The 12,641-nt window shown below is 37.2% G+C and overlaps 1 protein-coding gene across 1 annotated transcript; it reads left to right on the plus strand.

Annotated features, from left to right (window-relative positions):
• The first annotated feature begins 2,491 nt into the window (after positions 1–2,491).
• Positions 2,492–9,661, plus strand: copb2 (COPI coat complex subunit beta 2). The gene is made up of 22 exons (XM_030160320.1): positions 2,492–2,609; positions 3,068–3,205; positions 3,353–3,439; positions 3,666–3,792; positions 3,922–4,070; positions 4,226–4,372; positions 4,617–4,716; positions 4,802–4,944; positions 5,515–5,714; positions 5,833–5,943; positions 6,127–6,215; positions 6,304–6,410; positions 6,609–6,752; positions 6,896–7,026; positions 7,159–7,366; positions 7,537–7,647; positions 7,878–8,092; positions 8,221–8,359; positions 8,488–8,625; positions 8,752–8,829; positions 8,927–9,088; positions 9,242–9,661. The coding sequence occupies exons 1-22, from the start codon at positions 2,607–2,609 to the stop codon at positions 9,335–9,337; spliced, it is 2,823 nt and encodes a 940-aa protein (XP_030016180.1). The 5' UTR covers positions 2,492–2,606; the 3' UTR covers positions 9,338–9,661.
• Positions 9,662–12,641: the final 2,980 nt, after the last annotated feature.

The following is a 12,641-nucleotide window of genomic DNA, read 5'->3' on the forward strand; positions in this document are numbered from 1 at the left end:
TGTCAAAATTGTTTTAACCAAACACATGAATGCTTTACTGAAAAGGTTAATAGGCTGAGGGACTGAGGGATCAGGGTAATTTATGAAACCAAAGCTTGCAACGCCATCTGCTGGAGGAAATATGTGACAATATACCCATGGGTAACACATCAACTTATTTCACTCTCATAAAACAACAAATTTTTAATACTCATATCTAAATGCTTACCTCCGCCAAGGAGGTTATGTTTTTGCCAGGGTTTGTTTGTTTGTTTGTTTGTCTGTTTGTTTGTTTGTTTGTCTGTCCGTTAGTGTGCAACATAACTCAAAAAGTTATGGACAGATTTGGATGAAATTTTCAGGGTTTGTTGGAAATGGGATAAGGAAGAAATGATTACATTTTGGTGGTGATCGGGGGTGGGGGGGCCCACGGGGGGGGGCCACTGATCAGCCTTGGCGGAGGTCTGCGCTCTCAGAGTGCTTCTAGTTCCTTTTTTTTTCTTTTTAAACTTTGGCTTTTCTTGCATTCCCTTGATAACGCACAAGTATATATCTCAATATATAACATCTCAACTTGTTATTCAGGGATGGTATCAAACCACTGGTAGAAGAAATATTTGAAGTTTTCATATACTATCGCACTGAAATTATTCCTATATAAGTATAGATTCTGCATTATAGTATGAAAAGTAAAGTCATTGTTAGTAGTAATTGTCCAGTAAAAATGGTTAGAGCTAGTAAGCTATGACATTACCATTATATTCATGTTTATGTTGCATTTACTGTTGTAGATGTTTAAGTTTGAGCTCATTTGAACTACTTTATAAATTGTTCAATCTACAGAAATTCATCAATATTCCATGAGATGATAATATGTATTTTTTTGTTGCTGTTACTGTTCAATAGGAACTATGTATTTCGGCTAAAATTTACTTAGGGGGTCAAATGAGTGGCCATTTTTGTCAAAAAAAAAAAAAGTTGTGAGAAATGCATAGAACTGTGTTGAAATAATGCTAATACATTTGTGCACAGACTACTGATATTATTTGACAGTGGAAGCTATATTTTCAGAAATATTGGATTTTGAATAGCACATGTATGTGAAAACTTTTGCTGGTGGACGGACGTGACATTACCCATGATGATCTGGTCAGTACCAGTACTTTTTTAGTAATAAACTTATATACTTACTATTGCTAATTCTCCTCTTATTCATAAATGTTAGTATTGTGGATCTAAAACAATAACAGCTTAACAAAAACACAAAATGTGGCAGTGGACGGATGTGACATGGTTGTTATGGATCCCATCATACTGATGCTCAGCAGCCATGTCACCGTTTCCACAAATGATCCCTGTGCATAAACAAGTATCAGAATTATTTATTGTATAGTTTATCATCATACTAAAGAGTAAATAACAATATAGAATTGTTATTTCGTTATAAAAATGCTTATTATTAGAAAACTGTTGATTTAAAAAGTGACGTGTGACATTCTTAATGTATGTATTTGCGTAACATAAGCAGGATGGATCAGCACCATACTCCATATTGCAACCTGTAAAAATAAAACATGTGATATGTAGTTTATAATCTTGTAAGAAAAATTGGGGAATCTAAAAGAATAGAATATTTGTTTTTCAGGCAAATTCAGTTAAAATATAACTTGGCCATTTGTGACATGAAAATATAGCATTAATTGTGATGAAATTGGACATTTTTGACCTGAAAACATAGTTCATATGACCATCAACATGTTGCAACAGAACTGAAATCCTGTAAATTTGCATATTGCATTTACCAACACAAAGTTCCTTTGGGGATTCACTTATATTGATTTATTATGAACACAGACATAAGACCTCAAAGCAAATTTTAGCTGATTTAAAAAAAAAAAGTTTCAAGTACTGAGAATAAGAGTACATCTGTGTTACTTGCAAATCATAATTACTTTCAATGTATTTTTAATTATTTTTGTCTTTTTTTTTAACCATGATATGATGAAAGGGAACATATTATATCACTCTTACACTTATTCCTAATTAAAAAAAAAAAAAAAAAAGAATAAAAAAGAAAGAAAATTTAAAACCCTCAAAAAAAAAAGAACAATGTGACAATGACAATCCAAAGAACAAAAAACACAGCAGTGTCTTTAGCCTAAGAAGATGGGATTTTGTTTAATTTTCCCTCAGTTGATCACAAACATTCATAATCAACACACCTGCTGATGTATGGTTTTCACTGGACAGGAGGAGGATGAAAAAGTTAAATACAGTGAAAGTACAAAAAAATGCCAGAAATATCTGAAGCTGGAAAATGATTTTGCCTCGAAAATAAAACTGACTAGACCTAGACTGTCTCTAACACAAGTACTCATGAGAAGTACTTTATATTTGTACTTCATTAGCATGTTAATTGTTATATTTTACCTTCATGCTTTGTAGCTGCAGCTGATTCTCCCTTCATGTCACGTCACCATTTCAGACGCAAATCACGCGAGATCAGGTTTCAGGAAGTTCCACGTCAGTATCCACTGCACCGTTCACTGAAATCGCAACATTTGGACCCCGACTGCAATTGTTCTTATAGATTTAGCTGATTTTATTGCGACATCAGGGGATAAAGGATGGTAAGAGGCTTTGAAAAATACATTCGTGCACTTTTAGTTTTTCTATACGTACTTGATTCATATTATTTATCAAGAAACACCTCTGAACCGATGTCAAATAAAGTGCTCCTGTAAATAGCATAGCGGCTACTTAGCTTGACCTAACCTGGAAGCTTGAAACTGTCCGCTATTAACAGTTAAAACATTGACTTTTATTGGCTTTAGATATGTTAATTTTTGTCTTAAGAGTTTTAGCTAATAAAACGTTAAGGATTTTATACGACATTATGATAAAATAATTGTAGGGAATGTGTACGGCTAAATATTAGCATGCTAACATTGCTTTGGCTTGACTGTCACATCTGCCACTCCGTTTCCTTAAGCTGACGAATCAGTGTTGTTAAGAAATACGGGAATATCTTTTGATACAATAGTTGCCCATTTGGAAATAACACTTCCAAACTCATTTTGCCCTTTAGCCTCTGAGGCTGGACATCAAGCGGAGGCTGACGGCCAGGTCGGACCGAGTGAAGAGTGTGGACCTTCATCCCACTGAGCCATGGATGCTGGCCAGTCTGTACAACGGCAGTGTCTGTGTGTGGAACCACGAAACACAGGTACAACCAAATACTACCGGGACTGCTCTATGCTAAATAATGTGTGATGGCTAAACATACAGGCATCAGTACATCACGGTGCAATAAAAGACTCTATCAAATGTGTAGTTGGGGAAACGCTTAACCAAATATTGTCCTTTCATACAGACACTGGTGAAAACTTTTGAAGTGTGTGACCTCCCTGTGAGAGCATCAAAATTTGTTGCAAGGAAGAACTGGGTCATTACTGGAGCGGTGAGATATATTTGCTTGCTTGTACTGAGATCAGAGCTCAGAAACGCTTTGAATATTGTGTTATGGTCAGCTGAATTTTGAGTAATGAATCACACTGTAGTGTTTGCATTTAGAATTCTACAAGTTTTTACTCTTTAACACTGGATGATTTTGATATTTAATGTTTTCTCCATTACCTATGTGTGCTGTGGATTTGATAAGCAAAAATTCTCTTCTTTTCATACAGGATGACATGCAGATCCGTGTGTTTAACTACAACACCTTGGAGCGGGTCCATATGTTTGAGGCTCACTCAGACTACATCCGCTGCATTGCTGTCCACCCAACCCAACCCTACATCCTCACCAGCAGTGGTATGCAACAATGTTATTATGATTGATTATACACCTACAACACAAAAATTGTGATGTTTTGACCTCTTGAATACATATTTACTGACTGAATGTGATCATGAGCGTAAATATTTTTCTGTGTATTTGTAGATGACATGCTGATCAAGCTGTGGGACTGGGAGAAGAAGTGGTCTTGCAGCCAAGTGTTTGAGGGTCACACTCACTATGTCATGCAAATTGTTATCAATCCCAAGGATAATAATCAGTTTGCCAGTGCCTCCCTAGACAGAACAATTAAGGTGGGAACCACCAGTTTATGCTGTTGTCACTTTCAGCTGTTTCTAGTTTAATTAAGACTAAATATACCAGACACATATAAAGTATTGTGTCTTTTTAATTAATATTGGAAGTGCCAGTCTTATGTTGTTTTTTTATGTCCTCTGGGTTGTTGTAGGTTTGGCAGTTAGGCTCCTCATCTCCCAACTTTACTTTGGAAGGTCATGAGAAAGGAGTTAACTGCATTGATTACTACAGTGGTGGAGACAAGCCCTATCTTATATCAGGGGCTGATGATCGCCAGGTCAAAATCTGGGACTATCAGGTAAAAAAAAGTCCTTAATGTTTCTGATATATTATTGGTGCTTTTCATTTACATATTTACACAGATTAGAAGAAGAACTCATACAAATGATCCACTATTAACAAAACTAACCAATGATTATCATAAAAACAGAAGCTTAAAACTGTCAGGGTTAATTATATGCTTATATGCCATTGTCCTGTCTCTTTCTTTCTTTGAGCACTTGATAGAAGTGTGCTACAACTTTTTCCTCTGTGTGTTGTAGAATAAAACCTGTGTTCAGACACTAGAGGGCCACGCACAGAATGTTTCTTGTGTCAGCTTCCACCCAGAGTTGCCGATCATCATCACCGGATCAGAGGATGGTGAGGAGGAATTCGACCTCTGTTTATCACAACACTGGCTCATCTTTGATTCATTTATCTTTAATATTATCTCCTGTCTCAATAGGTACGGTGCGAATTTGGCACTCCAGCACTTACCGCCTAGAGAGCACTCTGAATTATGGCATGGAGCGAGTGTGGTGTGTGTGTGGACTCAGAGGCTCTAACAATGTGGCACTGGGCTACGATGAAGGCAGCATCATTATCAAGGTGAGAGGAAAAGATTAATTTCTCTAATTTGATTATGAAGACTGACAGCCAGAGGGTTTTTTTTTAAATTTACATACAAAAGCCAAAATTAATAATATTTGTTTTTGCTTTTTAAACAACTGGGACCATGTTGTATATTTTGATAACTTGTGAACTTACATTATGTAAAAATCTTTAATGCAATGTTCAAACTCAAAGCCATAATTTTGTTCAGTGTAATGCCCTGTTTCATTTGGTTTTCTGTCAGAGGTGTCATATTCCTTTAACTAACCTTAAGATAACTTTACTTAAGTTTATTTCGATAGAATAAAATGACAAAACATAAAAACCCTAAAATTGTCACAAAAATGTCATTGCCTCATCTGAGACAGTGAATTCTTTCTTAGCTATGTCAGATAGTTTTTGCAATGATAGAGGAAAACAAGTCCTATGATTCCATGCTACTCCATGATGTCATGTACCACTATTTCTTTGTTATTGTTTTGATTGAGAGAGTCCTTATCAGGACATATCAGTCGAAGAAATCAAAAGAAATATCATCCATAAATCAAAATGAATGTCTTTGTATAGGTGGGTCGTGAGGAGCCGGCCATGTCTATGGACACCAACGGAAAAATCATCTGGGCCAAACACAGTGAAATCCAGCAGGCTAACCTGAAGGCTATGGGAGATGCTGAAATCAAGGACGGAGAGAGACTGCCACTGGCTGTCAAAGACATGGGCAGCTGTGAGATTTACCCACAAACCATTCAGCATAACCCCAACGGAAGGTACAAATACAGACTTAACCAGCTCAAAATGGTTGTGTTTGGCAGGCAGGGTGGTGCAGAGTATGAATCTACATTCAAGGCCCTCTGACACTCATTTATATGTGTTTGTATCCTTCAGGTTTGTTGTGGTGTGCGGAGATGGAGAGTATATCATCTATACTGCTATGGCTTTGAGGAACAAGAGTTTTGGCTCAGCACAGGAGTTTGTCTGGGCACATGACTCATCTGAGTAAGTACAAGAATTCGTGATGAAGCCCTGTACTTCTGAAAATGTTGAGTCACACCTTAACTGATTTTAAAAAGAAACTTTACTAGAGAATTATCTGATTATCTTACTGTTTTTCTCACCTTTAATAATAATATGTAACCACTCTGTTTAACTCATGGTACTGGTTCACTGTGTTTAAACTAGATATGCCATCAGAGAGAGCAGCAGTATCGTCAAAATCTTCAAGAACTTCAAAGAAAAGAAATCTTTTAAGCCTGACTTTGGAGCTGAAGGTAAGTTTGTGTAATTTGTCTTTGGTTCTTGGTTGGGCACAGTTCCAACTCTCTTCCTAACTTAATGTGTTTCCACCGTTGCCTGCAGGGATCTATGGAGGCTTCTTGCTTGGAGTCCGGTCAGTGAATGGCCTTGCATTTTACGACTGGGAAAACACAGAACTGATCCGCCGCATTGAGATCCAGCCCAAACATGTGAGTTGCTGGAACAAAAAGGGCAAAATAAGGACTTTAGGAAATTTTGGTTTTTGCTATTTATACTCCCACAGTTGAGTAATTGGGTGCTCTTTATTTAAAAGAACTACATGAGAAATCCTCTGAGTTATGTTAATAACTTTTTAGTGTGCCAGTCTGACTTTCACATATCCCCTTTCTTATACTTTTTTTATTTAGATCTTCTGGTCCGACTCTGGGGAGCTGGTGTGCATAGCTACAGAGGAGTCATTTTTCATTCTGCGTTACCTGGCAGATAAAGTAGCCGCCTCCCAAGAAAACAATGAAGGAGTCACAGAAGACGGAATTGAAGACGCTTTTGAGGTGGGTTCCTGGAGGAGGCTCTTCTCAATTTCTGCCTTTTAGCATAGCACTGCTTATCTTTTTGTACTTTGTATATTTAAAATGGGAGGCAAGAATATTGATGCTTTCTTTTTATCATAACCGCTGTCTTTCTGATGTCTCAGGTTCAGGGAGAAATTCATGAGATCGTCAAGACTGGACTGTGGGTAGGAGACTGCTTCATCTACACCAGTTCAGTAAACAGACTCAACTACTATGTTGGAGGGGAGATTGTGACTATTGCTCATCTGGACAGGTAAGAGTCAGAATGTTTGAGTATGTAAATGTATTTCCTATAAGAATAACACCTTGATAGTTACATACACCCATTTGGACGAGCAGCAGCCAAGCTCAGAAAGTTGATTTAGTTGCTTCTGTCCCTGCGTAGAACCATGTACCTACTGGGCTACATCCCCAAAGATGACCGTTTGTATTTGGGGGATAAGGAGCTCAACATCGTCAGCTACTCCCTACTGGTCTCTGTCCTCGAGTACCAGACTGCAGTAATGAGGAGAGACTTTGGAATGGCTGATAAAGTGCTACCCACAATTCCTAAAGAGCAGCGTACCAGGGTGGCCCATTTCCTGGAGAAACAGGTATGGAAATAAATAAGTTAATTGAACTATTGTCACTCTTTATATTCAATATAATCAACTAACTAAAAGATGTTTGGAATTGTACGGCTGATGTTATTTTTTAGATAAAAGGGGAATCCTGATTAGGTGCATGTAGCATGTTGGTTTAACATGTTCCTTTGTCTTTCCAGGGTTTCAAGCAGCAGGCGCTGGCTGTATCTACAGACCCAGAGCACAGATTTGAGCTTGCTTTGCAGCTCGGTGAATTAAAGATTGCTTACCAGTTGGCTGTAGAGGCAGAGGTACGATGTAGATGCTAGTCTCTGCACATTTTTATGCTCAGCAGTGAAGTTTGGGTCTTTACAGTGGGAATGAACGCAGAAGCCCAATCTTCCTTTCTATGAATAATCATGTTAATTGGTAAACCAAAGTTGGGAAAAGCTGCAATATGTTTAGACCTTGATTTTTTATTTTTTTTTTTGGTTGTACATCCACTCCTTTTCTGATATGCATATCATTGTAATCCCTGCAGTCTGAGCAGAAGTGGAAGCAGTTAGCAGAGCTGGCTATCAGCAAGTGCCAGTTCGGCCTGGCCCAGGAGTGCCTGCACCATGCCCAGGATTACGGTGGTCTGCTGCTCCTCGCTACAGCTTCTGGTAACGCCACTATGGTGGGCAAGCTGGCTGAGGGGGCAGAGAGGGACGGAAAGAACAACGTGGCCTTTATGACCTACTTTTTGCAGGGAAAGTGAGTACCACATGTATGAGATGGAAAGGTGATAACACACCACTGGCCTTGTTTCTTTTTTTTTTTTTTTTTTTTTTTTTTTTTGGATGGCCCAGGTACCTTTCTCAATGTTGTGTTCTCTCCAACAGACTGGATCAGTGTCTGGAGCTTCTGATCAGGACTAACAGACTACCTGAAGCTGCCTTCCTGGCTCGCACCTACCTGCCCAGCCAGGTGTCCCGAGTGGTCAAACTGTGGAGAGAAAACCTGGCGAAAGTCAACCAGAAGGTTTGTCACTTGAATTAGTTATTATTATTATTATTATGTTTTTTGTTTTTGTTTTTTTTATTTCTGATATGTGTATAAAGGTTGGCTTCTTCTTTACCATGGCTTGTTGTTTTTCATCTCCTTCGCAGGCAGCTGAATCGCTAGCAGACCCTACAGAATATGAGAATCTGTTCCCCGGGCTCAGAGAAGCCTTTGCCGCTGAGCATTACCTCCGAGAGACCTGTCTGGGCACCTCCAGACCTGCTACAGATTATCCTCTCATCACGGTGAGTTGTGCAGCTTTGACATTCACAAACAGTACAGATCTGAAATACAGAAAATAATTCTTTATTAGTATAATGCTTAAAAGAAAACTGTATAAACAGTCTTAAACTGCATATTCCCTCTTTCAGCCCAATGAAGATAGAAACATTCTGGAGGAAGCTCTGGGATATGAGCCCAAGGGAACGTTCCCTCTACCCGTCACAAAGGTGCATCTACAGTATTTTTAATTGAACAGTATCAGTAATTTCCTAAAAGCAGCATAATTTTACAGAAAGCTTCTATCTTGCTGATTCTGTCTGGCAGACACAGGAGAGTGAGGAGGCTGACTCCGTCCCTGCAGCACTGGCAGCTATTACACCTTCAAAGCCTGAACCCACCCCTCCAGCAGCTGTGGATGAAGAAGAAAAGGAAGAGGAGGAGGAGGAGGAAGAAGTACCAACATTTTCACAGTCACAAAAAGATAAGGTAAGGGTTTTAAAAATTTTTTCCCAGTAAATTTTACACGATAAAACACACAATTCCAAATCTACCATGTAAGATCATTTTCATATAAATAGTATTTTTAAATAAAAAAATAAGTGGTTGTAAATTATTATTCTTTGTGCTATCTTTCTGTAGACTCTGGATGAGCTGGAAGTGGACCTGGACAACATGGAGCTGGACGACATCGACACCTCAGACGTTAACCTTGACGATGATTTCCTAGACGATTGAAACGGCTCCTTTTCAGATCTTATTTAAAACAAAAAAGAAAGAGACCAAACACCCTTTTCCCCTTTTTTTTGTATTTGTACGTACAGATATTATATTGTCATGCTCTCCTTCTGCAGTGGCATGATTTCAGTAGATTATGATGATATCATTTTCAGAAGAAATGTTGACAGATTGCCTATTTCAGACTCCATTTTGTAAAGCATTGATGAATTATCGGAAAAATTTTAACTGTCTGCTGAGTGATGTTATATTTACTCCTCACTTTGTGTTGTCTGTAATGGAACTTAATTCAGTCCAATAAACTGCAGCTGCTGTAAATATTCACATTTGACTTGACTTGTTCTCTACTTCATACATCCTATTTATAATTTTCTACGAAGAGTCTTGTAGCTCAGGTAAAGGACACAATTTCACAAATAGAAGAGCCTAAATTACTATCTACATATTATTATACCTTAGTGAACACTGTTTACAGGAATTACCTGATTACCAAAACAGCTGAGAAGTTAACACAAAGCAGAAGCTGTTTTTTTCACAGCAGGAAAAACAGGTGTAATTCATAACATTTGTGATTGTTGTGTGTAGGTATGCTACAGTGCTAGCAGTGAAGCAGCATGCACACTTCCACTAGCACCAATAAATGAAATGCACTGATTACCATTATAAGTTACAGCTGTTTGATAATTCTTTGTACTTTGTAGTGTAGCATAGTGTGTCTTTGCTCTTGTGTGGCAGGTCAGCTTACTACATGTTATACCTCAGAGATAAAGGAAGAAGATAGCCTCCTTAACTGGACTGCAGCGTTGTATTTCCCACTAACAATCCGGGGTAGGAATTTGTTATTGGTTGTTTAAAGCAAATATTATTGTTACAAGCATTATTTATGGTCTAGATTTGTTAATATTGGGCTCAGAAGAAGGGGTGTCAGTCATTTTACTTCAGGGTACGGGTGTCAAACATGCGGCCCGGGGACCAAAATTGGCCCGCCAAAGGTTCCAATTCGGCCCACAAGATGAATTTACAAAGTGCAAGTTAGGGCATCGAACTCAAAAATTATATCATAACAACCTATAAATAATGACAACACCATTTTTTCCCCTTTGATTTAGTGCAAAAAACATTAAATTATGAAATGTTTACATTAACAAACTATCCTTTAACTATAAAATGTGAATAACCTGAACAAATATGAACAACCTGAAATGTCTGAAGAGAATTAAGCAGAATTTTAACACTATTCCACCTGTTACTACGTGTTTTGTGCCTTTGTAGATCTGATCTGTAATGCATATGTATAAAAATGGTAAGTCGAGGCATAATATTAATAAAACTGTATTTATATTTCTTAACAAATTTCCTTTTTTTCAGGTTATTCACATCTTTTTTGTTTGGATATTTTGTAAATGTAAATACTGGCATAATTGAATGTTTTTTTTTGCACTAGAACAATTTGCAGTTGTCAGTATTTATTGGTTGTCATGCTATTATTGTACTGGTCCAGCCCACTTCAGATTAAATTGGGTTGAATGTGGCCCCCAGAAGAAAATGAGTTTGACACCCCTGCTTCAGGGCCATGGGGCAAAAGTCAGGCCAATTTGTCCTCAAGCTGCTAGACCAGTTAAATAACAGTATGAAACCTATAAATAATCACAACTCCATTTTTTTCTCTTTGTTTCAGTACACAAAAGTTAAATTACATTATAAATATACTTACATCTACAAACTATCCTTTCACAAAAATATGTGAATAACCTGAACAACCTGAAATTTCTGAAGAACACTATTATGCCTCGGCGCTTACACATGTGCATTACAACTCATAGAACATAGTGGATTTACAAAGACACAAAGTATTTAGGAACAGGCATAACATTTTTAAAATTGTATTTATTTTTCTAATGAAATTCCAGGTCATTATTAGGTTATTTATATTTTTTGTGAAAGGATAGTTTGTAAATGTAAACCTTTTCATCATGTGATTTTACATTTGCAATTTTCTCACATTAACATGAGAAAAATTTGGAACGGTCATTATTTATTGGTTTTTATGCTATTACTTTACTGGTTCAACCCACTTGAGATCAAATTGGGCTGTATGAACTGAAATGAGTTTGACACTCTTGACTGTTAATATCTTCAGTGTATTTTTTGCACATGGTATATTCATCCCACAGGCCAGATTGGACCCTCTGGTGGGCTGGTTTTGGCCCGCGAGCTGTATGTTTGACACCCCTGCTTTAGATATACAACAGTACATACTAAGATAATAAATTATGCTTTTTTAAACATTTACAAAAGTTCTAGTTTTAGATTTTTAAACTACAAATTGTCTATTCTACTTAGTTACTTGGTTATACAATACTGCTTTAAACTGAGTTTACTTTAATGTGAAATGCTGCTACAAAATGGGCAGTCCATCCTTGATACGTATACCAATTTTGTGTTTTGTGCATAATAAGAATTTAGTCTGATATGTGTATGATTTTTGAGTTACTTATGGGATCTGACATAGGAATTTAGGGTAGGTTGAAGGATGGGGTAAGGGAGCGGGAGATTATAAATTAAACTTCATACTTCTTTTCGAGTGTTGGACTTTCTTTTTTATAATCCTTTTATTGTTTGGTTTTAATGCTAATTCCAAATAAATGAACAAATGAACAAACAAAATGAAGGAAGGATTGTTCATGTTGCTAACCTTTCATATATCATCCATCCATATTCTGCACTGACCTGGGCCCAGGTTATAGAGGCAGAACCCGAGCAGAGATGCCCAGATGTCACTCTCCATGGCCACCTACTCCATCATCTCTGGGGGCTCTTTTATACAGTGTATACAAATGTTAAATCAGGCCTCACCTATTTATTGTGGGAAGACAAAATTCCTGTTTAAGTAAGAATTCCTGACCATTTTTAGTCATTTCCATATCTCTCCACGACACAGCATGGGGACAACCAACTCCATGTTCAAATCATTTCATTTATTTTCTCCAGCTCATCAAACCACATAACATCCATCTTCTTTATAAGGCTTATCACTCTAGCCAGAAAACAAATACTACAAATTAGGTTCCACAATTTAAACTCACAAAATAGTTCTTATCTAAAAAGTATCGGACAATATATCTTTGTACGTTCTAATATGCCCAGGTCATTGTTCATCCTTAGTTATTTTTTTGAAGGTAGATCTGATGAAGTCTCTTTGGATGAGAGACAAAAACATATAAGCACTAGACAACATAACAATAACTTATAATATTATAATAAAACATATTACATTCCTTAAAGTTTCTATATATTAAATTAC

The sequence above is a fragment of the Sphaeramia orbicularis genome, chromosome 17 (assembly GCF_902148855.1).
Source record: "Sphaeramia orbicularis chromosome 17, fSphaOr1.1, whole genome shotgun sequence".
Lineage (NCBI taxonomy): Eukaryota > Metazoa > Chordata > Actinopteri > Kurtiformes > Apogonidae > Sphaeramia > Sphaeramia orbicularis.

Excerpts from the sequence above, each read along its gene's own strand:
- copb2 (XM_030160320.1), top strand. Across the intron at positions 5,944-6,126 it reads TGGGCACATGACTCATCTGA|ATATGCCATCAGAGAGAGCA; the intron begins GTAAGTACAAGA and ends TGTTTAAACTAG. Across the intron at positions 6,411-6,608 it reads TTGAGATCCAGCCCAAACAT|ATCTTCTGGTCCGACTCTGG; the intron begins GTGAGTTGCTGG and ends TTTTTTATTTAG.